The 23,669-nt window shown below is 47.6% G+C and overlaps 1 protein-coding gene across 4 annotated transcripts in view; it reads left to right on the top strand.

Annotated features, from left to right (window-relative positions):
- Positions 1 to 23,669, top strand: part of SYNE2 (spectrin repeat containing nuclear envelope protein 2) — a 293,618-nt gene that overhangs the window by 129,049 nt on the left and 140,900 nt on the right. For all 4 annotated transcript variants that reach the window (XM_077323895.1, XM_077323896.1, XM_077323893.1 and 1 more), the window contains 11 exons: positions 1,084 to 1,228; positions 5,290 to 5,508; positions 6,856 to 7,124; positions 7,788 to 7,956; positions 10,070 to 10,225; positions 11,716 to 11,856; positions 13,268 to 13,450; positions 15,745 to 15,882; positions 16,933 to 17,118; positions 20,445 to 20,570; positions 21,700 to 21,882. In XM_077323895.1, coding sequence (XP_077180010.1) covers positions 1,084 to 1,228; positions 5,290 to 5,508; positions 6,856 to 7,124; positions 7,788 to 7,956; positions 10,070 to 10,225; positions 11,716 to 11,856; positions 13,268 to 13,450; positions 15,745 to 15,882; positions 16,933 to 17,118; positions 20,445 to 20,570; positions 21,700 to 21,882 — 1,915 coding nt within the window. The remainder of the gene's footprint in view (positions 1 to 1,083; positions 1,229 to 5,289; positions 5,509 to 6,855; positions 7,125 to 7,787; positions 7,957 to 10,069; positions 10,226 to 11,715; positions 11,857 to 13,267; positions 13,451 to 15,744; positions 15,883 to 16,932; positions 17,119 to 20,444; positions 20,571 to 21,699; positions 21,883 to 23,669) is intronic.

The raw sequence follows: 23,669 nt of genomic DNA, 5'->3' as shown, positions 1-23,669 counted from the left end.
CACATAACTTGGGTCTGAACGATTGTAATAAAGTTTGAATCTGAGTCGGAACCAGGTTTTCAAAGCAAGAAATGAGCAGATGTGATTTGCTGTTGCCTTTCTCTCCATGGCAACCCCAACCTTCCTCGGTAGCTTCCCATCCAGCCGCTGACTGTTGGCCAACCTGGCTCGGTTTGCTGGCTCTGATCAGAGCAGACTAGAGAGACCAGGCTATTAGGCTGCGAATGAAGTAGGTAATGAGGGGGCCCCAATTCCAGGGGCCCCGTTCCAAGCCACAGGGCTGTTTTCACCTAACGTTCAGGTTGGGGGAGCCAGATGAAATCTCTGTCTGCAAGGAAGGGTCCATGATGGTGTATCTACTGTAAATGAAGCAAATACAATAATAACAAGAGTATTTTGGCAGCCCCGCTGATAGGACGGTGGGCTGCCAAACAGCATTTACTGAATCCTCAGCCGAGATTTGACCCGAACTTGGGAATCTCGCAGGTTGCGTTCATCACCATTATGCTGCATCCAATTTCGTGATGGGCGCTGTAATCCTGCCTTAATGCCTTCCCGCAATTCAAATCAGAGTTGCGCAGAAATGTGTGTGACATGGAAATGTAACAGCTCAACGACTTGCCTGGAAAAACGTGCAAATGTGTCCCATTACGGCTCCCACTTACCTTGTTTTGCAATGTTCCATTTGTGCCCCGTCGGAGCTCGAGAAAGAGGATTCATTGCTAGAGAGTTTCAGGTAGGGGAAGGTCAGGAAAAGGTGAGAAACTGGCTAGCCTGCATTAGGAGACAACCTGGCTCAGGTGGCAGGAGGGAGGAGTCAAGGGAGATCCCGGAACGGTTCAAGTTCTGAAGCTGAATTTGAAATTTTGGGGTTTGGAAAAGGATCTAGACACTTAACGAGCCGCAACATCCGTCGGAATAGAATAGGACGCTTTTATTTTAATGAGAGAAATGGGGGAGGAAATGAGGCTTATTTTGGATGTCTGTGTGACGCTTCGTGCCGGCGGTAAAAAGCGGGGAGAGGATAATTCCATAATTGATCCAAATGGGTACGTTTTCACTGCATGCTGTTGCCGTCCGCAGGTGTTTTGAAAAATACCGCAGCTTCACCCAGTCCAAAGAGAAGATACGTGCTGATCTTCATGACATAGAGAAGGTGGTTGGGAAATCTTTGTACCACACACCAGGATCTTACAAAGAGGCTTTGGAGCAGTTGGAGCAAAGCAAGGTGGGGAGTGATGCAGTTTTGCCTTTATATAGCGCTTTTCAAAGAGTGTCCAAAGCATCACACCCCATACACAGCTAGAACAGAGAAAAAGTGTGGTATGTGGTTACAATGCTTATGTTATGGGATGTGGTTATGACTCTGTGGATGCAACAGGGATACCCACCCTAGGTCCTCGACCACTGTTTAATCTGGCTTTCCCTAGCATCAGTGCAATACATTGCTCTTGTAATCACTTTAGTCCCTGTACCTTCCCACTTTCCCAAACGACATTCCAGTTGCTGCACACTCTTCAGAGTCCCTCGGGAGTCACTTGGCCACTCCAGAGTCTTTGACCCAGAGTCCACCTGTAAAGTCCTTCCCAGAGATTGGCATACAAGCTCTGTCCCTTCCCTGTCTTTCCCGTTAGTTCTACCCCCATCAAATTGCCAGCTGGATATTCTGAGCATTCCTGGAGGTTCCATCTTCAAGTATTTAAAAGGCTGCCATGGAGAGGATGGAGCAGAGTTGTTCTCTCTTGCCCCAGAGCAGTGGTTCTCAACCTGGGGGGTCGAACAAACCTTTCACGGGGGTTGCGGCAGGGCAAGCAGCTTGGCTGGGGGGGGGGGCACCATCAACACAACAATCTTGCAGGGTAGATTGAGATAGAGCGTTCGTCTGTCTGGAGCAGTGGAAAAGAGGCAGAACTGAACTGAGAAACCCCGGGAAAAAACCAATTTATATCCAATCATGAACAATGGATCTTCACGCCATTGGTCAGTTTCGGTTTAATTTCTGAGAAAGAACACTTACATAATTCTATGACTGGGGGTCACCACAACATGAGGAACTGTGTTAAAGGGTCATGGCATTAGGAAGGTTGAGAACCACTGCCTCAGAGGGATGGACTAGAACCAATGGGATGAAACTAATTCAAAAGAATTTCAGTCTAAACCTCTGGAAGAAGTTCCTGACAGTTAGAGCGGTTCCTCAGTGGAACAGGCTTCCTCGGGAGGTGGTGGGTTCTCCATCTTTGGAGATTTTTAAACAGAGGCTGGAGAGCCATCTGATGGAGAGGCTGATTCTTTGAAGGCTCAAGGGGGTGGCAGGTTACAGGGGATGAGCGATAGGGTTGTGAGTGTCCTGCATAGTGCAGAGGGTTGGACTAGATGACCCTGGAGGTCCCTTCCAACTCTATCCTTCTATGATTCTAACTGCCGGGACTTTGGGTGGGTGGGATGTTTTCTCTGTTTCTACCTGCCACCGGATTGGGGTTTAAGGGAAATGGGAGATGGATTTTATACTGCTGTTTTAGGAGGGGGTTATACATAACCCGCCAAGTGCCATTTCACTGAGAGCGGTGGGATAGAAATGCAAAAATAAATAAATCTCAGCAGTATTCTTGCCGGAATGCCGTCTGGTACAGTATCATTTTCAAATTGCTTTCTTTAGTGAGCAAGAGCACGGTTAACTTTGAAGCTATTAACATTATATGCCAGAAGTTCAAGGGACAATCCTCTTTAAAGTAGAACCTTAGAATCATAGAATCATAGAACCATAGAGTTGGAAGGGGCCATACAGGTCATAGAAGAGTTGGGAGGGGCCATACAGGCCATAGAATCATAGACTCATAGAGTTGGGAGGGGCCATACAGGCCATAGAATCATAGAGTTGGGAGGGGCCATACAGGCCATAGAATCATAGACTCATAGAGTTGGGAGGGGCCATACAGGCCATAGAATCATAGAATCATAGAGTTGGGAGGGGCCATACAGGCCATAGAATCATAGAATTATAGAGTTGGGAGGGGCCATACAAGCCATAGAATCATAGAGTTGGGAGGGGCCATACAGGCCATAGAATCATAGAATCATAGAGCTGGGAGGGGCCATACAGGCCATAGAATCATAGAATCATAGAGCTGGGAGGGGCCATACAGGCCATAGAATCATAGAGCTGGGAGGGGCCATACAGGCCATAGAATCATAGAATCATAGAGTTGGAAGGGGCCATACAGGCCATAGAATCATAGAATCATAGAGTTGGGAGGGGCCATACAGGCCATAGAATCATAGAATCCTAGAGTTGGAAGGGGCCATACAGGCCATCTAGTCCAACCCCCTGCTCAACGCAGGATCAGCCCTAAGCATCCTAAAGCATCCAAGAAAAGTGTGTATCCAACCTTTGCTTGAAGACTGCCAGTGAGGGGGAGCTCCCCACCTCCTTAGGCAGCCTATTCCACTGCTGAACTAGACTCATAGAATCATAGAGTTGGAAGGGGCCATACAGGCCATCTAGTCCAACCCCCTGCTCAACGCAGGATCAGCCCAGAGCATCCTAAAGCATCCAAGAAAAGTGTGTATCCAACCTTTGCTTGAAGACTGCCAGTGAGGGGGAGCTCACCACCTCCTTAGGCAGCCTATTCCACTGCTGAACTACTCTGACTGTGAAATTTCCCCCCCTGATATCTAGCCTATATCGTTGTACTTGAAGTTTAAACCCATTACTGCGTGTCCTCTTCTCTGCAGCCAACGGGAACAGCCAACGGTTGCTGTTTCCCCTCCCAACACGGGCGGTCCCAGCCTCTCCTCTGCAGCTGCCACTTCGGGAAACCTTTGGGCCCCCAAACCTGGCTCCCTGACTTCCTATCCCCTGAGGCCTGTCAGCCATTTTAAAAGGCCCCGGACATCTGACTGGACGTTGCCCTCCTGCCGGCGGCAGCCGCTCACTTCCGGCTGAGTCCTCGTTCTTTCCGCCTGAGCCGTGGGAGAGCCCCAGCTGCCGGCTGGGCTTGCTGGGATCCACCGGCCAGTCCTGCAAGTGTTTAAAATTGGGATGACCCCATTGCACAAAATGTTGTAAGAATTGATTTCAACCAGTGTCCTTGAGAAGGGATCTGATTGCCATCTTCAAGTATTTAAAAGGCTGCCATATAGAGGAGGGGTAGTCAACCTGTGGTCCTCCAGATGTCCATGCACTACAATTCCCATGAGCCCCTGCCAGCAAATGCTGGCAAGGGCACATGGGAATTGTAGTCCATGAACATCTGGAGGACCACAGGTTGACTACCCCTGATATAGAGGGTGGAGGAGAGTTGTTCTCTCTTTCCCCGGAGGGACGGACCAGAGCCAATGGGATGAAATTAATTCAAAAGAAATTCCGTCTAAACTTCCGGAAGAAGTTCCTGACAGTTAGAGCGGTTTCTCAGTGAAACAGGATTCCTCGGGAGGTGGTGGGTTCTCCATCTTTGGAGATTTTTAAGCAGAGGCTGGATAGACATCTGATGGAGAGGCTGATTCTGTGAAGGCTCAAGGGGGTGGCAGGTGACAGTGGATGAGCGATTGGGATGTGAGTGTCCTGCATAGTGCAGGGGGTTGGATTAGGTGACCCAGGAGATCCCTTCAAACTCTATGATTCTATTATTCCTAGTTGAACATGAGACTACATCTTTAGACATCACAGAATCCCAGGCAGACCAACGGGGAAGTTTTGCTTTGAGTCAATGTTGCTGTATCAGTTAAGATCAGCTTGTTTTTCACTTGGGCAATGATTCTTTTTCTTGAAATATTCAGTTATCTTTGAGTAGCCGTTAAGCACATTTTCTTATATTCACTGTTAACAAACACGAGGGAAATTTCTTGTACAGCTGGCAGGCTTTTAACAATTGGTCAAAATTGTAATAACAAACTTAGATTCATTCATATGTTCCTACTGAGGTAAATTTTGATTATAACACACTTCTTTTTGTTCCAGTAGCTTATTGTGTCACTGAGTGCCTCAAACCCTGTGAGGTAGGTGAGGCTGAGGGAGCTCTGAGAGAACCGTGACAGAAATATGGAGAAATGTGGAATCAAGCCCGATTCTCCATTTTAGAGTCCGCTGCTCTTAACCACCACACAACGCTGAAATGGAAGGCCTCAATCGAGGAAAACACGGTCCTCAGTTTGCAAGACCTCAGCAAGGCTGTCCATAATTCAGAGGGTTGTCATGAGTTGGAAGCAACATGATAGACCTTTGTTTTACAAATGGGTTAGAAGTTTTGAAAGTGTGAATTGTAAAGCTCGTCTGTGCTTTTTCCTTGAAAGGCGCTGTCCTCCCGCCTCGCTTCTGCCGAAGAGGATCTCATGAAGCTGAGGCAGGACTTGGGGTCTCTGAGCAGGAGGTGCAAAGAAGAGGACTTCCTGCTGATTGCCGCCCTCGTGTCAGCTTTGTGGCTGAAGTGGCTGAGCTTGCTCAAGACGGCCAGGGAATGGGAGAGCCGATGTGAGGAGCAGAGCCAGGAGTGGAAGTCTGTCAGCCAGGAAGTGAGTCGCTGACGGAGGAAGTGGAGCACTTTGCGGGTCACTCAGTGGTCAATAGTCAATATTCTCCGTGGAATTTTGGATTGATTTATGTCGTGTGTCTTCTTCTGCTCACCAATGAAAGACGTTGGTTTGGTGGGTTCTTGTGTGTGGGCTTTAGCCATGGCAGCTCCACGATTAGGAAACAACCTCCCCAGGGAGGTTTTCCTGGCCTCCTCATGGTCAATCTTCAGGAGGCAGTTGAAGAGAATTTAATTAGGCTTGGGGACCAAACCCTGTGAGGAAAGGCTGACGGACTTGGGAATGTTCAGCCTGGAGAAGAGGAGGTGGAGAGGGGACAGGAGGTTAAACTGTGTAGAATGGTACCAGCTAGATGTCAGGAATTTTTTTTTTACAAACCAATAGTTCAGTTGGGAAATTGGATGCCTAAGGAGGTGGGGAGTTCCTCTCTGGCAGTCTTCAAGCAGTGGCCGGACAGATCCTTATCCTGGATGCTTTAGGGTGGTCTTGTAGTCATTAGGGGTTGGACTAGATGGCCTGGATGGTCCCTTCCAACTCTATGGTTCTATGATTGATTTAGCTTTAATTATTGGCAGTAGATGAGCCTCTTGTGGTGCAGAGTGGTAAGGCAGCGACATGCTGTCCGAAGCTGTCAGCCCAGGAGGCTGGGAGTTCAATCCCAGCAGCCGGCTCAAGGTTGACTCAGCCTTCCATCCTTCCGATGTCGGTACAATGAGTACCCAGCTTGCTTGCTGGGGGTTAAACGGTAATGACTGGAGAAGGCACTGGCAAACCACCCCGTATTGAGTCTGCCATGAAAACGCTGGAGGGCGTCACCCCAAGGGTCAGACATGACTTGGTGCTTGCACAGGGGATACCTTTACCTTTACCTTATTGGCAGTCCCAACTGGAGTTTTTAATCTGTGACTTTTATAGGTTTCATCATTGTAGTTTTCCCCACAACAGACACCCTGTAAGGTGGATGGGGCTGAGAGAGCTCTGATATTAGTGAAGAAGAAGAAGAGAAGTTGGTTCTTATATGCCTTTTCTCTACCCGAAGGAGTCTCAATGTGGCTTGCAGTTGCCTTCCCTTTCCTCTCCCCACAACAGACACCCTGTGGGGTGGGTGAGGCTGAGAGAGCCCCGATATTCCTGCTCAGTCAGAACAGCTTTACCAGTGCCGTGGCAAGCCAAGGTCACCCAGCTGGTTGCATGTGGGGGAGCAGGGAATCAAACGCAGTTGGCCAGATTAGAAGTCTGCACTCCTAACCATTGCACTAAGCTGGCTCTTTAATCCAAAGTCTCTGTCCCATCTCACTTTTCTCTCTTTCTCTACTGCTTCCTGTCCAGATTGAGCGGGAGACAATCATTCTAGACAACCTCCAGGAAGATTTCCCTGAAAGCCCCAAAGAGAAAGAGAGGTCCACCAAAGAGGAGCTGCAGGCATTTCTGGAATGCATAAACTGTTATGAGGACAGTGTGAACACTGAAGAATTCTTCCTGCGCTTAATACTACACCGCTTAAGGAGCATTCTAAACATCCCTCTGGACCCCACAGAGAAGGGAGAAGGTGTCCCTGTTGTGAGGGAAATTCGTGTCATGCAAGATCGATTGAAAGAGTAAGCGTTTTATTTTATATTCTGTTCATTAAATAGGTCTCTGTAGTCTGGAACTTGAAAGATTGCCTCCTTATATATGAAAGTGTTCCACGGCTAAAATTATCACCAAAAAGTTTCCTCTTGTGTGATCCCGCTTATGTAACAAAATGAGTTGTAGCAGGAACAGTGCCTTCTCAGTTGTGGTACCTGTGACTGGCAGTCTTCAAGCAAAGGTTGGATACACACTTCTCTTGGATGCTTTAGGATGCTCAGGGCTGATCCTGCGTTGAGCAGGGGGGTGGACTAGATGGCCTGTATGGCCCCTTCCAACTCTATGATTCTGTGATTCTGCCCAGAGATGCTGATCTGGCTTTGAATTTCCAGACTTTTAGATCGCAAAATCTCCCTCCCTGCCCCTCCTGCTTCAAGTTTCCATTTTGATCAATTCTGAATCCGGATTTCTAAAAAAATAAAAGAAACAGGAACAGATTGTTGGCCTTCTATGAACAATCAACAAGTTTTACATTATTTTATTGTACAGCTCAACTTTTGAGTTCCTACCTGTTCAAGGTTGGGTTGTGTTCCTTTTTTTGTTTTGGTTTTGCCTTCTATGAACAACCACACTGGTTTAATAGAGCCTGTTTTCTATCTAAACATCTACTTAACGTTGTTCCCATTTCTTAGACTCCACCAAAAGACTCAGAAGCAAAAGGAGGCTGTGCTGTCTGAGATCCAAGACCGGGCCAAGGCAAGCGATGAAATAGATGCTGTGAAGAATTCCTTGCAGGACTCCATGCTGTTGCTCTGTGGCGTGGACTTAGAAGTGCTTCCTGAAAGGACAGCAAAACTCGAGGTTGGTTGTCTTTCTGGTTCCAGGATGGCTAAATTTTGGCTCTCCAGATGTCTATGAACTGGCGGGTAATTGTAGTCTATGGACATCCGGAGGATCACAGTTTGGCCACGCCTGGTCTTGTAGTTTTGGACCAGAGATGTATTTACAGAATGGGACCTGGGGAGGCGCTGTGACTCAGCAGCTTCGCCCTGGTGAGTGGTCATGGCTCAGTGGGGAATCCTGTGCTTGTCATGCAGGAGGTTCCAGGTTCAATCCCTGGCATCTCCAGCTAAAAGGATCAGGTGGTTGATGATGTAAAAGAATGCTGCTTGAGACTATGGAGATCCACTGGCAGTCTGAGTGGGCAAATTGTGAGTGGGTGGGCAGAAGGGACTGTGTCAGCGCTTGGCTTTTGTGGCCCTTTCTTACATGCCCAGGGAAATGCCGATCGGCACCATGCAGGAGCCAAGGCCAAGAAGGCCCTGCCTCTGGTCAAGGCCCGACATACGTCTTTGGAGCCGGAGGCCACTAGCCTCTTGGTATTGGCTGAGTGCAAAGCTCTTCTGGGGACATATTCAGAGAGGTGGTCCCGTAGTTACACCAGACTCTCAAGGTTAAAACCAGCACCTTAAACCTGACCCAGTTTATGGCCTTGAAGATTGAATCCAGCACCTTAAACCTGATCAGGTTGGCAACCCTAGCTGAGGACTGCACTGTCAGAGAGGGGAAGGAAGACATTTTACAATCCCCCCCCTATTTTCTTCCAATACAGGAATTCTTTCAAAGCAAGGATTTCTCATTTAAGCCTCTTCTGATTATTTTTAAAAATTGCTGGCACCACCCAAACGATGGGCCAGTTGGCTTTTTAAAACTGGAATGTCTCCTGGCTTTGGGACATGTAATTGCAAGAGAGATTGCAGCTGCACAGTCTAGACCAGTGGTTCTCAACCTGGGGGTCGAATGACCCTTTCACAGGGGTATTGGCAGGGCGAGCAGCTTGGCTGGGGGGGCATCGCCATTGTTGACGCTCCTCCTGCAGTCGGAAAAGAGCAAGATCAGCATGGCGGGACAAGAGGTAGAACTGAACTGAGAAACCCCAGGAAAAAACCCAATTTATTTACAATCATGAATGGATCTTCACGCCATTGGTCAGTTTTGGTCATTTTCTGGTTGGGGGTCACCACCACGGCTATTATGCATGGCCTCTGAAATGGCGGCATGGAGAACGCGGAGGAGGAAGAAGCGAAGCAAACCGCTTACGTACAGGACGGAACGCAACGGCAGCAAAACCCAGAGTATCCGATTATGCACGCAGTTACTCCAGAGCCGCTTCTGGTTGCGCCCTGATCCCGGGAAGCTCCACTTTCTTACGCATCTTGCTAACGCAGCTTTTTCGCTGACATACGTTGACTCTGCGCCCGGTTGCTGCCTGCAGTGTGCATAATTGGTGATTTTAGCCGCCGCCATTCCACCCCAAAAGCGGACATTCCACTCCGTGCATAATGGGCTCACATGAGAAACTATATTAAAGGGTCGCGGCATTAGGAAGGCTGAGAACCACTGGCGTAGACAGTTCTCCCCAAATGTGTTTCGTTACAGTTGTTGTCTGTCTGAGTCCAGAGATCAGATTACGTTTCTGGGCCAGAAGCAACAGATGATTGTCAAGTTTCTTTTTCAGCATGAAATCAATATTCTTCTACCAGAACTGGAAGCGACTGTTTTGCCAGGGTGGTTCAATTAAGCACACAAAAGCAATGCTCCAGATTCTGAGTCTGTTGCTTTAATCAGTCCTTGATCGTTGCTAGAACATTTTTCAGGGGCGGGGAAAGGGGGTCTTTTCGTATATTTTGTTCCATTTTACCAATGGGCCTGTTATGAAGTATCGGTCACAGAGGCGTTTTTATGTCCCCGAGTTATTATTCCACCTGCCTCGACAGGACAATGAAATGGTGTCAGGTTTAATTTATTCTTGGTGGGTTGAAAAGCATCGTCCGGCTGGACAAAGTGAGGATCGCTCGGGTTTAACCTGCTTGTTTTACGTCGTCAAACGAAGCTTTGTCACGCAAAAACGTCTGTATCGTCAGCACGAGGGAGGGGGAAACCCAAATAACGATTGAATCTTTCCATTTCGTAGGAGATCCAGAGAGCCCTTGAGAGTCAGAAACAAACATTTGAGCAGATCATGGACAGACTACGGATCAAGTACTCCGAAATGTACACAATAGTCCCTGTTGAGGTTGAAAAGAACGCGGAAGATTGCAAGCAGATTTTACAAGACTTAGAAGAAAAGGTAAAAGCGAGATTTGTTCGTTTGGAAGCTCGAATCAGCTTTTTCTGGGTTCTGAGCTGAACTGATGCATCTTCTGTTCTCTCTTGCGAAAGTTCTGAGTAGGTTATATCAGGGGTTACAGATTTTGGCCACACAGACATTCCTGAGCTATCCGTCACTCTGATTGTTAACCTCTTATTTAGGTTCAGTCCAGGCTAGATTTTGGAGATTTTCAGTGTGTATGTGTCTGTATGGGATCATTTTGGCATGCTGTGGGTTGCTGTGGGTGGGTGGTTGGTTGTGAGTGTCCTGCATTGTGCAGGAGGCTGGACTAGATGACTCTGGAGGTCCCTTCCAACTCTATGATTCTACGATTCTAAGCAGGCTGAGACCTGAATAGCTTTAAGAATTTAATATTAGTCATCCTTCTGATGGAAAATAAGATGCAATATCCTTTCCTCAAGTCTCAGAAACCTGTTTAACGGCAGTCTTTCTTAAGGGGGGAGGGAGGAACAGTAAGAACAGCATAAACTCAGGGGAAGAAAAGAGAAAAGGAGGTGACATAAAGGAGGGAGGGAAAGAGGTCCATCAACTTCACTATATTTAATCAAGGGATTCCCAACCAGGGTTTAGGGGAACTCTGGGGTTATGTGGGAGCTCCCTGGGGTTCCTTCCTTCCTTCCTTCCTTCCTTCCTTCCTTCCTTCCTTCCTTCCTTCCTTCCTTCCTTCCTTCCTTCCTTCCTTCCTTCCTTCCTTCCTTCCTTCCTTCCTTCCTTCCTTCCTTCCTTCTATTCATCTTCTTCCCTCCCTCCCTCCCTCCCTCCATTCCTCTATTCTGTACACTGCATCTTCCTTCCTTCCTTCCTTCCTTCCTTCCTTCCTTCCTTCCTTCCTTCCTTCCTTCCTTCCTTCCTTCCTTCCTTCCTTCCTTCCTTCCTTCCTTCCTTCCTTCCTTATTCCTTCCTTATTCCTTCCTTCCTTCCGCTTATATACCACCCCTCACTGTGATGTCTCAGGGCAATGTACATAGAACAGAAAAACAAGAAAATACATTAAACATTTGCAAGTAGTTGAAATCAAGAAATATAACAGTCATAGATAACGAATATATAGTATATAATACATAACAAAGAGCAGTCGAATAGATGAATGGGACCTATTGAGCATCGGTGCTACAGTTTCCTGGCGATTGGGCTGATTAGGGGGTCCCCAAAAGACTGGCGGAAGAGCTTCGTTTTGCAGGCCCTACGGAACTGTCTGAGTTCCAAAATGGGCTTGATCTCGTTGGGGAGTTCATTCCACCAGGGAGGAATTTATTAACTGCCTTTCTATTAAAATTTGCCCCACCTCACCTCATGGTTCAAGGCCGCTTGTAATATTTGAGCCTTGAAGGGGAAGAAAAGTGAAACTAACTAAAATGTCTAAGAGTTTGTGGTTTGGTTTCTGGGTGCCTCTTTCTTTTATACTCACTATATTTGTTTCTTCCTATTTTTTTATTTTATTTTTTAAGGTCAACGCTGAAGTCCTGAAAAATGCCCCTCACTACACCACAGACAAGAAAATAGAAGACATTAATAAAGGCCTCCAAGCCATTGAAAGCATGTTACAGCAGAAGAGTACAGATGTAACGAAAGCCAAAGAAATACAAAAGGTAACAGCCACTGAAAGGGTGAGGTTCCTCTTTAAGTGTGGAGAACTCTGAAGGTTTACATCCTAATGTGCAGAGAAAGCTGGAAGGGATAGAAAAGTACACTCTGCAGCAAGGAGAAGCTACTTGCTAGCCTTATTGTATAATTTACCTTAAAAGCTAGGTTATGAAGAGCCCTGCTGAATCAGATCAGTGGCCCATTGAGTCCTGCATCCAGTCTGGCACACAGGGACCAACCAGTTCCTCTAGAAGGCTAACAAGAGGCAGAGACGCTACAGAGGCAGAGATCTTCCCCTGATAAGAATATCAGAAGAGCCCTGCTGGATCAGACCAGGGGTCCATCCAGTCCAGCCCCCTGTCTCACACAGGGGCCAGCCAGTTCCTCTGGAGGGCCAGCAACAGGGCAGAGAGGCCGAGGCCTTCCTAAGGACATCAGGAGAGCCCTGCTGGGTCAGACCAGGGATCCATCCAGTCCAGCCTCCTGTCTCACACAGGGGCCAGCCAGTTCCTCTGGAGGGCCAGCAACAGGGCAGAGAGGCCGAGGCCTTCCTAAGGACATCAGGAGAGCCCTGCTGGGTCAGACCAGGGGTCCATCCAGTCCAGCCTCCTGTCTCACACAGGGGCCAGCCAGTTCCTCTGGAGGGCCAACAACAGGGCAGAGAGGCCGAGGCCTTCCTAAGGACATCAGAAGAGCCCTGCTGGATCAGACCAGGGGTCCATCCAGTCCAGCCTCCTGTCTCACACAGGGGCTAGTCAGTTCCTCTGGAGAGCCAACAACAGGGCAGAGAGGCTGAGGTCTTCCTAAGAACATCAGAAGAGCCCTGCTGGGTCAGACCAGTAGTCCATCCTGTCCAGCATCCTCTCTCACACAGTGGCCAACCAATTTCTCTGGAGGGTCTTCAACAGGGCATGGAGTCCGGGGCCTATTTCTGATGTCTCTTCCCACCATCAGTATTGAGAGGTTTACCACTTCTGATTATGGGGGTTCCCTGTCTATAAATATAAATCTCCAGTGGCTAACTATAAGCCTGTTGGGCAAGTGACTCACCCAATTTCTAAAGAAAAAATGGGAGGCCACCAGGAAGGGGGTCAACAGCCATGATGCAATCGCTGGCAGGGGCTCATGGGAATTGTAGTCCATGGACATCTGGAGGACCACAGGTTGACTACCTCTGCCCTAGAATATCAGCAAACCTCCAGAGACCCACAGTGGGAAGAGTGAAGTGCGGAATTCAAGTCGTACATTATCCACAGTCTCTTGGATCCTTCCAAGCTTGTCTCACTCCTAAATTACTCTTGCGTCTCACAGGTGGCTCCAAATTTATGGAAATGATATCACTGCTGGGGGTTTCCCACCTCTTTTTTGTTAACGTGTTAATCGTCCTAACTGGAATGCTCTGTCTGATGCCCACAGAGAATCTGGGATTTGCTAGACCTTTGGCATTACAAAATGAATGAGCTGGACTCCGAAGTTCAAGACATCGTCGAACAAGACCCTGGCCAGGCCCAAGAGCTGATGGACCGCTTGATGATCCCGCTGCAGCAGTACCAGCAGGCCTCGCAGCGAGCCGAGCGCAGGACAACCCAAATAAACCGGGTAAGAGAGAGCCAGAGAGGGAGGAGGCTGAGCATCAAGAGACCAAACAATGTCTCAACAGTGGCCAGAACGGTGGTAGCAAAAGCCTGGAAAACAAAGCAGATTCTGTTGCTGGAGGATTGGATAACGAAATCATTGTTTTTTATTTTCAAAAAAGGCCAGAATAGCAACATGTTTTAAGGACAGGAATTTAAAAAGGTAAAGGTAAAGGTATCCCCTGTGCAAGCACCGAGTCCTGTCTGACCCTTGGGGTGACGCCCTCTAGCGTTTTCATGGCAGACTCAATACGGGGTGGTTTGCCAGTGCCTTCCCCAGTCATTACCATTTACCCCCCAGCAAGCTGGGTCCTCATTTTACCGACCTCGAAAGGAGGGAAGGCTGAGTCCACCTTGAGCCGGCTGCTGGGATCGAACTCCCAGCCTCATGGGCAGACAGCTTCAGACAGCATTTCTGCTGCCTTACTACCCTGCGCCACAACAGGAATTTAGAAATGTATAAAAGTCAATGGAGATTATTTTGGAATTATATAGGGAAAACACATATTGATTTGGACTGGGATTTAAACAGGAGGTTCAGGGTTTGCTTATTGTATCTGTCTCAGTGTGCAAAAATTTCACAATAAGTTGTAAAATGTGGTACCAGAAGTTTAAACCTGTAAAACTGGAAGACTATGAGATTTATGTTAACTTGGAAATGTATTATTAATAAAGCTACTAATAAAAAAAACAGAGAGACCAAGCATTGTTTGATGACTAAGAGAGAAAAATATTAGAAAGTAGAAAAAAGAAAGTTAGTGTTGAGAGTTGGCTTTCTCAACCAGGGTTTCGAGAAACTCTGGGGTTTCTTGACGGACCTGGAAGGGTTTTCCGAATGGGTAGTTGGGAGTTAATCAATTTTTTATATGTTTTTAAAATCTGTTAAACATTTTTTGGCTGATATGACCATAATTGGTCATATCGACTGCTTCTACCCCCTTCCAGGGAGGGAGGGAGGGAGGGAGGGAGGAAGGAAGGAAGGAAGGAAGGAAGGAAGGAAGGAAGGAAGGAAGGAAGGAAGGAAGGAAGGAAGGAAGGAAGGAAGGAAGGAAGGAAGGAAGGAAGGAAGAGAGATGCAGGGTCCAGAATAGTGGAAGGGAGGGAGGGAGGGAGGGAGGGAGGGGAAGAGGAAGGAAGGAAGGAAGGAAGGAAGGAAGGAAGGAAGGAAGGAAGGAAGGAAGGAAGGAAGGAAGGAAGGAAGGAAGGAAGGAAGGAAGGAAGGAAGGAGAAAGATGCAGGGTCCAGAATAGTGGAAGGGAGGGAGGGAGGGAGGGAGGGAGGGAGGGAGGGAGGGAGGGGAGGAGGAAGGAAGGAAGGAAGGAAGGAAGGAAGGAAGGAAGGAAGGAAGGAAGGAAGGAAGGAAGGAAGGAAGGAAGGAAGGAAGGAGAAAGATACAGGGTCCAGAATAGTGGAAGGTAGGAAGGAAGGGAGGGGGGGAGGAAGGAAGGAAGGAAGGAAGGAAGGAAGGAAGGAAGGAAGGAAGGAAGGAAGGAAGGAAGGAAGGAAGGAAGGAAGGAGAAAGATGCAGGGTCCAGAATAGTGGAAGGGAGGGAGGGAGGGAGGGAGGGAGGGAGGGAGGGGTGGGAAAGGGCCCTGGGTGGGCGTGTCCACAGCTCTGCTTCCCAACCATATTCTGCACAATCACGACACTTCTGGGGATTCTCGACGCCTGAAGAATGTTTCACAGGCTTCTCAATGGTAAAAAAGTTGAGAAAGGCTGGTTTAGAATAAGTGTTACCGTTGTAATTTTACATATATTTGTTGCGCAGAAAATGGAAAGCTTCTTTTTTATATTTCTTTCCTACTCTTGTGTCTCCTGTTTTCTTTCTTTCCTACTTCTGTTTTTTCTTGTAGTATGTTGGATTGTCTTTGTTTTTACTTTTAAAAGAAGCATGCAACACTCAGCCAGTGGGGAACCCTGCTCCTTCTGCCAAATCACAAGTGGAGTCTTTCTAGAATCATAGAATCATAAAATCCTAGAGTTGGAAGGGATCTCCTGGGTCATCTAGTCCAACCTCCTGCACTATGCAGGACACTCCCAACCCTCTCGCTCCTCCACTGTCCCCTGCCACCCCCTTGAACCTTCCCAGAATCAGCCTCTCCGTCAGATGGCTCTCCAGCCTCTGTTTAAAAATCCCCAAGGATGGAGAACCCACCACCTCCCGAGGAAGCCTGTTCCACTGAGGAACCGCTCTAACTGCCAGGGACTTCTTTCGGATGTTTAGATGGAATTTCTCTTGAATTAATTTCTGTTTATAGGCCGCCAGCACAATGGAAGCGAGTGATGAACTCCTGCGGAGCACCAGGGACTGGCTCGAGAGCACCAACCGTCTGCTGACGGAGGAGGCAAAGAGTGACTCCGCACGAGCACTGAATAAACACGCCAACGCGCTCCAGGTAAGTGGATCTCCATTTTACTGGTGTTCGAAGGCCAAGTGGATAAACATTGCCTGGTCTTAAAGACTGCACCTTCGACTTCGCTGATGTCAAACCTAAATAGGTTTAAGAAGCTCAGAAAACATTCTGCAACCTGAGCTCGTTCTGTGATTATGATCCAGCCGTTTGCATGTGTGATGTGAAGCCATAGGCACCTCATCCTCATAGGCAAATCTGTACCTGGATGTGGATCTGCAATCAGTCTACGCCAGGATCCACAAAGTGGAGCTGGTGGGAGCCATCTTGCCTGCTGACCCCTTTCTTGGTGCCCTCCAATAAGCTCAGGCTTACGGTTGACTGCTGGAGATATCACTTATTTATTTACTTAGATTTATAGGCCACTCTTTCCGCTGAAGTGGATTCAGGGCGGTGAACAACTCATGTGCAACAATGCAGTTAAAACGACAATGCAGTTAAATTGACAATTAAACATTTCTAAAATCAACTAAGATTTTTGGCCATGGGTGTAGAACCAGAAACCCAGGGTGAGGGCATGATACGGGAAGGAGGCCAATTAGAATTCTCCTTCTGAAAAATATCAAAATAATCTTGGTATAAGTTAACCACTTGTCTTTCAAAATGGTGGCAGCGCATCTTGTCTGTGGTGCCCGCCAGGGAGTTGGTTGGACTGGAGGTGGGGTTATTTTTACCGCCATGCTGTTATTTCCTGTTTTTGTTAATTTTATTGGGGGTTTTAATGGGAGTTTTATTGTATGGGGGTTTTATCAAGTAACCCGCCATGAGCCAGTTAACTGAGAGTGGCGGGGGATGAATGAATGAATGAATGAATGAATGAACGAACGAACGAACGAACGAACGAACGAACGAACGAACGAACGAACGAACGAACGAACGAACGAACGAACGAACGATAAAGTCATTTCTGAAGAAGGCTCCATGTGTCAAGATCCATAGTGGAACACTGGTATAAAACGTTTATTTCAACTTGAAAGTGCATCTCTGTGAGTTCTGATTTAAAAAAAAAATTATTTTAATTCCCTCCCTGCCCAGATGGCGTTGGAAGATTCGGAACAAAAGCAAAACAACCTCAGTGCCATGTATCCAGAACTGGATGAGCTGGCCACTTTGATTGAAACCGACACTATGGTGAAGCGTCTGAATGAAATAAATGGAGAAGTCGCAGCCTTGCAACAGAAGATAGTGGGGATTCTCCCGCTTATCCAACACTTGGCTGATGTAAGTGTGGAATGCCCATAGCAGGGACCTGCCACTTGTGTCTCTAGGGCCAGGTGCGGCCCAGCATAAAACCAAACATGGCTCTAAAAATGAAAAATCAAATTTAACGTATATTGGAGGGATAAATGGGAAGAAACTAATGTTCATGGGGAAAAGCAGATGAAGTTTTTGATGGGATTTGGGGGCTTTTAAAAGATGCTGTAACGTCGCAACCCCAACTGCAGGGGGGTCAGGGGAAGCACGCATGTGCGCAGGCGCATGCACAGGTACTGGAGGTGGCGTGGAGGTGGCCGATGCCATGGCTTTGCCACTGCCTGCCGTTGCCACCAACCTGTCCTGGCGACCCCGTGGAAGGGGCCAAGAGAACTCATATGGGGTCGGGACCCCGAGGTTGAGAACCACTGCTTTACAGGAAGACAAATTTCAGAGGTGAACAAAACAACATGAAGAAACATTCGCAGTAAGTTCCCATGTTCTGTTTGTTCTCGATCATGTCATCTTTTAGTCACCGCTAGCAAAGATGAATATTTAAACCAGGCTTTCTCAACCGGGTTTCTTGAGGGCCCAGGAAGGGTTTCCCCGAATGAATTATTAATATCATTTTAAAATTTGGTCAACATTTATTGTGTGAGATGACTATACATGGTCATGTCAACCCACCCACCCCCTCCCAAAATGGCCAACGATGGGCCTGGAAGGGGTGGGAAGGGGAGGGGCCCCGTGTGGGCATGTCCACAGCTCTGCTTCCCAACCACATTCTGTACGATGGGGCTACTTCTGGGGTTTCTCAAAGCCTGAAGGAGTTTCAGGGGTTTCTTAATGGTAAAAAAAGTTGAGAAAGGCTGATTTAAACGCACAAAGAAAGGTCATAAATATGGTTTCCAGATCCAGGTTGGAAAATTCCTACAAGATTTAGGAGTGGAGCCTGAGGAAGGTCATGTTGGGACAGGTAGGATCCCAGCAGCATGTAAAGCCACAGAGTCTGCTCTCCGAAGAAGCTGTTTTCTCTCCTTGGTCTTGGAGATCAGCTGTAATTCCAAGAGAATTCCACGCCCCACCTGCACGTTGCCAACCTTGGTTATGAATAAATGAGCATTTCTTAGCTTCAGTGATTACTGCAAATTGGCCGCCGACTTCTTACTACGAAGGAACAGAACGATCTCCACCATTTTGCAATAGAACTGTGTTGCATTCATGTGGGAGAAGATTCCTTTGTGGTCGGGGAATTACGTGTGGTCTGGATCTGTTTCAGGTAGACGGCTCAAAATGTCAGGAAATAGAAAGCAAAAGAAAGCGTCACTTTCGGTCTTGGAGAAATAAAACAGAAAGCGACAGATATTGTGAACTGAAATATAGGTGCGCTTACTGGTCAAGATCTGGGTGGGAGAGGCAGATCTCAGCAGTATAGAGAGGAAACAGAGACGGAGTAGGGAGAGGTCAAGGAAGGACGAGGCAGAGCTGGATAGAAGAGAGTCGAAGGGAACTTGCTGAAGAACTTAACTGCTTCAATAAAGATGAGGACCTGACATAGAAAAGGACCAAGTTTGGGACACAGGAAATTGCTTTCTTTTAGAAGAAGAGCTGGTTCTTCTATGCCGCTTTTCCCTACCCGAAGGAGTCTCAAAGCAGCTGACAGTCAACTTCCCTTCCTTTCCCCACAACAGACACCCTGTGAGGTAAGTGAGGCTGGGAGAGCCCTGATATTACTGCTCAATGAGAACAGCACTATCAGCACTGTGACAAGGGCAAGGTCACCCAGCAGGCTGCACGTGGAGGGGCAGGGAATCATGCCTGGTTTGCCAGATTAGAAGCTGCCACTCTTAACCATGACAGCAAGCTGGCTACACCAAGAAACTGTCGAGACCAGGAACTATCTAGTTAAATTTAAGCCTGCGAGACGTGTCTTGTTTTAAGCAAAATGATTTTTTTATGTACATGAAAGTGGCTTTCAACTTCTTAATTACTTCTTTTAAAAAATTAATCCTACAGCATGTATAGGTTTCCCCTCATTCGTTTTTTCCCTTAACCTGTGATCATAGAATCATAGAATAATAGATTCTATGATTCTAAGAAAGATGACACCCTGATTGAGAAATCCTGCTCCAGACTGACCTTATATACCTTGTTTGATTCGTGCTAAATATACTTTAAAATGGCTGATCTAGGATCTCAAGAGTGTGTCTCTGTTGGACATCCCTGTCAGAGAAAAAGAACTAGGGACAGAGGTTTATGCAGGTAGGGGCTTCAGTGGGTGGGACCTCTGTTTTTGTGAGAAGGGGGATACATGTCATATCTTTGGTGAAAGGAAATTCATCTTTGCACGAGTTCCTTGTATTCTTTAGAGATTGTAAGAACATAAAAGGGACCCCTGGTTTGTTTATGTTTCAATTTGTATACTACCCTTCCAACGCAGTGAGCTTGTGATGGTTCGAAACAATAAAACCAACATAAAGGTATTCCCTGTGCAAGCACTGGGTCATGTCTGACCCTTGGGGTGACGCCCTCTAGCGTTTTCATGGCAGACTCAATACGGGGTGGTTTGCCAGTGCCTTCCCCAGTCATTACTGTTTACCCCCCAGCAGCAAGCTGGGTACTCATTTTACCGACCTCGGAAGGATGGAAGGCTGAGTCAACCTTGAGCCGGCTGCTGGGATTGAACTCCCAGCCTCATGGGCAGAGCTTTCAGACTGCATGTCTGCTGCCTTACCACTCTGCGCCACAAGAGGCTCTTAAAACCAACAGAAAATCCCCTAAAAACAATATACCCCTATAAACCTCCCCTCGCAGCGACAATCCCACTTCCCCCCTGCTCAATAGACCTTTTCAGTAAAAACGAGGGGCTGATGGATTAACTAGCCAGTGGGGGACCCAGACCTTCCTAGCCCTGGCCTCAACCAAAGACCTGGCGGAAGAGCTCCGTCTTACAGGCTCTGCGGAACTGAGACACTTCCATCAGGGCCCTTAACTTTCCCGGGAGCTCATTCCACCCTGTTGGATACAAACAAAGACAGTCTTAATCTGTTTCAGCAAATTTGGCCATGTCCTTTTAAATTTGTAATCTTGCTTTTTTTTTAATAGGTTGGTTTCAATTTATCTGTGTTAATGTTATCTGTGCTAATGTTAATGTTTTGCTACCCAGCTTGCTGGGGGGTAAATGGTAATGACTGGGGAAGGCACTGGCAAACCACCCTGTATTGAGTCTGCCATGAAAACGCTAGAGGGCGTCACCCCAAGGGTCAGACATGACTCGGTGCTTGCACAGGGGATACCTTTACCTTTACTTTGTTTTGCTAATTTTGTGTCCTTTGCCTTGTCTCCATGTTTAGGAGGTGGAAGCTATTGAATCCGAAGTGAGAACAATGGAGAAGGATGTGGACAAGATTAAAATGATTCTGGCCCCTTCTGAAGACACCCTGGAGTTTTCTCCCAGAGAGCATTTTAAACATGGCCAGGTGACTATTCTCATTCTTAAAACAGGGAGACTCATTTTGAAAGAGCTGGAAAACTGAAGCATCCATATTTTTAAAATTCTGTGTGACCTGGGAGGCCCTGATGTTTTCTGGGAAATCATTCCATGGCAGGAGCCAAGGCCGAGAAGGCCCTGCCTCCAGTCGAGGCCATGCGGATTTCTTTGGGGCCGGGGACCACTGGCCTGTTTGTATTAGTTGAGCATAAGGCTCTTTGGGCTGAGATAACCCTCTTCAAGTACTTGTAAGGCTGTCATAGAGAAGATCGAGCAGAGTTTTCTGTTGACCCAGAGGGTCGGACCAGAACCAATGGTTTGAAATTAATTCAAAAGAATTTTCAGCTAAACATCCGGAAGAAGTTCCTGACAGTTAGAACGGTTCCTCAGTAGAACAGGCTTCCTCAGGAAGTGGTGGGTTCTCCTTCCTTGGAAGTTTTTAAGCAGAAGCTAGGTAGTCATCTGAAAGAAATGCTGATTTTATGAACTTAGGCAGATTGTGAGTGGGTGGGCAGGAAAGGATGTGCCAGCGTTTGTCTCTTGTGGCCCTTCCTTGCCTACCCGGGGAATTGCTGATCGCCACTGTGGGATGGTAGGTGAATTTCCTCCAGGCCAGGCTGGATTCTGGAGATGTTTGGTGATTGGGGCAGGGATCACTTGGGCATGAAATTGGGGTCACTGTGGATAGGCAGGTAGTTGCTCCTGCATTGCACAGGGGGTTGGACTAGATGACCCTGGAGGACCCGTCCAACTCTGTGATTCTATGAATCTATATGTGAATGCGACATGGTAGGATCCTGTATGCTGATGATGGATGAATCACAGAATCATAGAGTTGGAAGGGGCCATACAGGCCATCTAGTCCAACCCCCTGCTCAACGCAGGATCAGCCCAAAGCATCCTAAAGCATCCAAGAAAAGTGTGTATCCAACCTTTGCTTGAAGACTGCCAGTGAGGGGGAGCTCACCACCTCCTTAGGCAGCCTATTCCACTGCTGAACTACTCTGACTGTGAATTTTCCCCCCCCTGATATCTAGCCTTTCTAGCTTCTACCCTCTTATACCCTCTTCCTGTTCAAACCTTTTATAACATTGTTGGTTCTCTACTTTACTTTACAGGTTATATTGGCCCATATCGGTCCCATGAAGAAGGCCCTCAGGGAGATCCAGTCATACCAAGAAAGTCTTCGGCTTCCGGGTGTGAAGCTGCAGCCCTTCTCTGCCTTCCAAAGGACAAAGCAGCTTTTGAAAGACTTGAAGACTTTAGAAAGGATGACCAAGGAGCAAAACGAGCTGCTCGAGGTGAAAAAAAGGCTCTACCCCGACACCTTGCATGCCCTAATCTCAGGAATCCCTATAGTGCTTCATTGCGGGGGGATCCTCCTCACAATTGACCTTCAGAGGTATAATGCCCCTGAACATGGAAGTTCTATTTTGCCATCGTTGCCTAATAACTGTTGGCAGATGTTGGAAAACAGTGAGGCAAGGCCCAGCTGGGAGCTACCTAAGAGAATTAGCACAATTACTTTTGTTGCCGTTCATGGCAGGTATTTATGAAGTGCATTTGTCTATTTCAGCCGGACAGCCTGAAAAGTGCAGAGTCCGTCGGACTTTAAAAGCTAAGCAGGGTCAGGCGTGGTTATTATGTGGATGGGAGACCATCATGGAAAATGGAGTTGCTAGGCAGAGGCAAGCAACATCACGCCTCCTCTGTTGGTCCCTTGCCTTGAAAACCTCACAGCAGAGGTGGCCAAACTGCGGATCTCCAGATGTCCACGGACTACGGTTCCCATGAGCCTTTGCAAGCAAGGGTTCATGGGAATTGTAGTCCATGGACATCTGGAGGACCACAGTTCAGCCACCCCTTCCTCATAAGTCGGTTTTGACGTCATTATTATGGGCAAGTTCACTCAAGCTAAGTCATGCAGTTTCAATTCACTTCTGTGACCACTTGCATGTGTATTGTGCCATTTTCACAACTGAAAAATCCAGCTGCAAATTGCCGGGAAGGTGGATTAAAAGCGCATTGTTTAGCCCGTGTGAAAGCCAGGCTCGCCACCCCTTTCACATAGAATAGCATCTTATAGGTAGGACAGAGCCTCTTGTGGCGCAGAGTGGTAAGGCAGCAGACATGCAGTCTGAAAGCTCTGCCCATGAGGCTGGAAGTTCGATCCCAGCAGCCGGCTCAAGGTGGACTCAGCCTTCCATCCTTCCGAGGTCGGTAAAATGAGTACCCAGCTTTGTTGTTGTTGTTGTTATGTGCGAAGTCGTGTCTGACCCATCGCGACCCCATGGACAATGATCCTCCAGGCCTTCCTGTCCTCTACCATTCCCCGGAGTCCATTTAAGTTTGCACAGACTGCTTCAGTGACTCCATCCAGCCACCTCATTCTCTGTCGTCCCCTTCTTCTTTTGCCCTCGATCGCTCCCAGCATTAGGCTCTTCTCCAGGGAGTCCTTCCTTCTCATGAGGTGGCCAAAGTATTTGAGTTTTATCTTCAGGTTCTGGCCTTCTAAAGAGCAGTCAGGGCTGATCTCCTCTAGGACTGACTGGTTTGTTCGCCTTGCAGTCCAAGGGACTCGCAAGAGTCTTCTCCAGCACCAGAGTTCAAAAGCCTCAATTCTTTGACGCTCGGCCTTCCTTATGGTCCAACTTTCGCAGCCATACATTGCAACTGGGAATACTATAGCCTTGACTAAACGCACTTTTCTTGGCAGGGTGATGTCTCTGCTTTTTAGGATGCTGTCTAGATTTGCCATAGCTTTCCTCCTCAGGAGCAAGCGTCTTTTAATTTCTTTGCTGCAGTCCCCATCTGCAGTGATCTTGGAGCCCAGGAAAATAAAATCTGTCACTATCTCCATTTCTTCCCCACCTATTTGCCAGGAATTGAGAGGGCCAGATGCCATGATCTTTGTTTTCTTGCTGGGGGCTAAACAGTAATGACTGGGGAAGGCACTGGCAAACCACCCCGTATTGAGTCTGCCATGAAAACACTGGAGGGCGTCACCCCAAGGGTCAGACATGACCAGGTGCTTGCACAGGGAATACCTTTACCTTTAAAGGTAAAGGTAAAGGTATCCCCTGTGCAA

Source organism: Paroedura picta, chromosome 2 (genome assembly GCF_049243985.1).
Source record: "Paroedura picta isolate Pp20150507F chromosome 2, Ppicta_v3.0, whole genome shotgun sequence".
NCBI classification, from domain to species: Eukaryota; Metazoa; Chordata; class Lepidosauria; order Squamata; family Gekkonidae; genus Paroedura; species Paroedura picta.
Note: the sequence above shows the minus strand (reverse complement) of the source record. Positions and strands in the feature narration are given on the sequence as shown.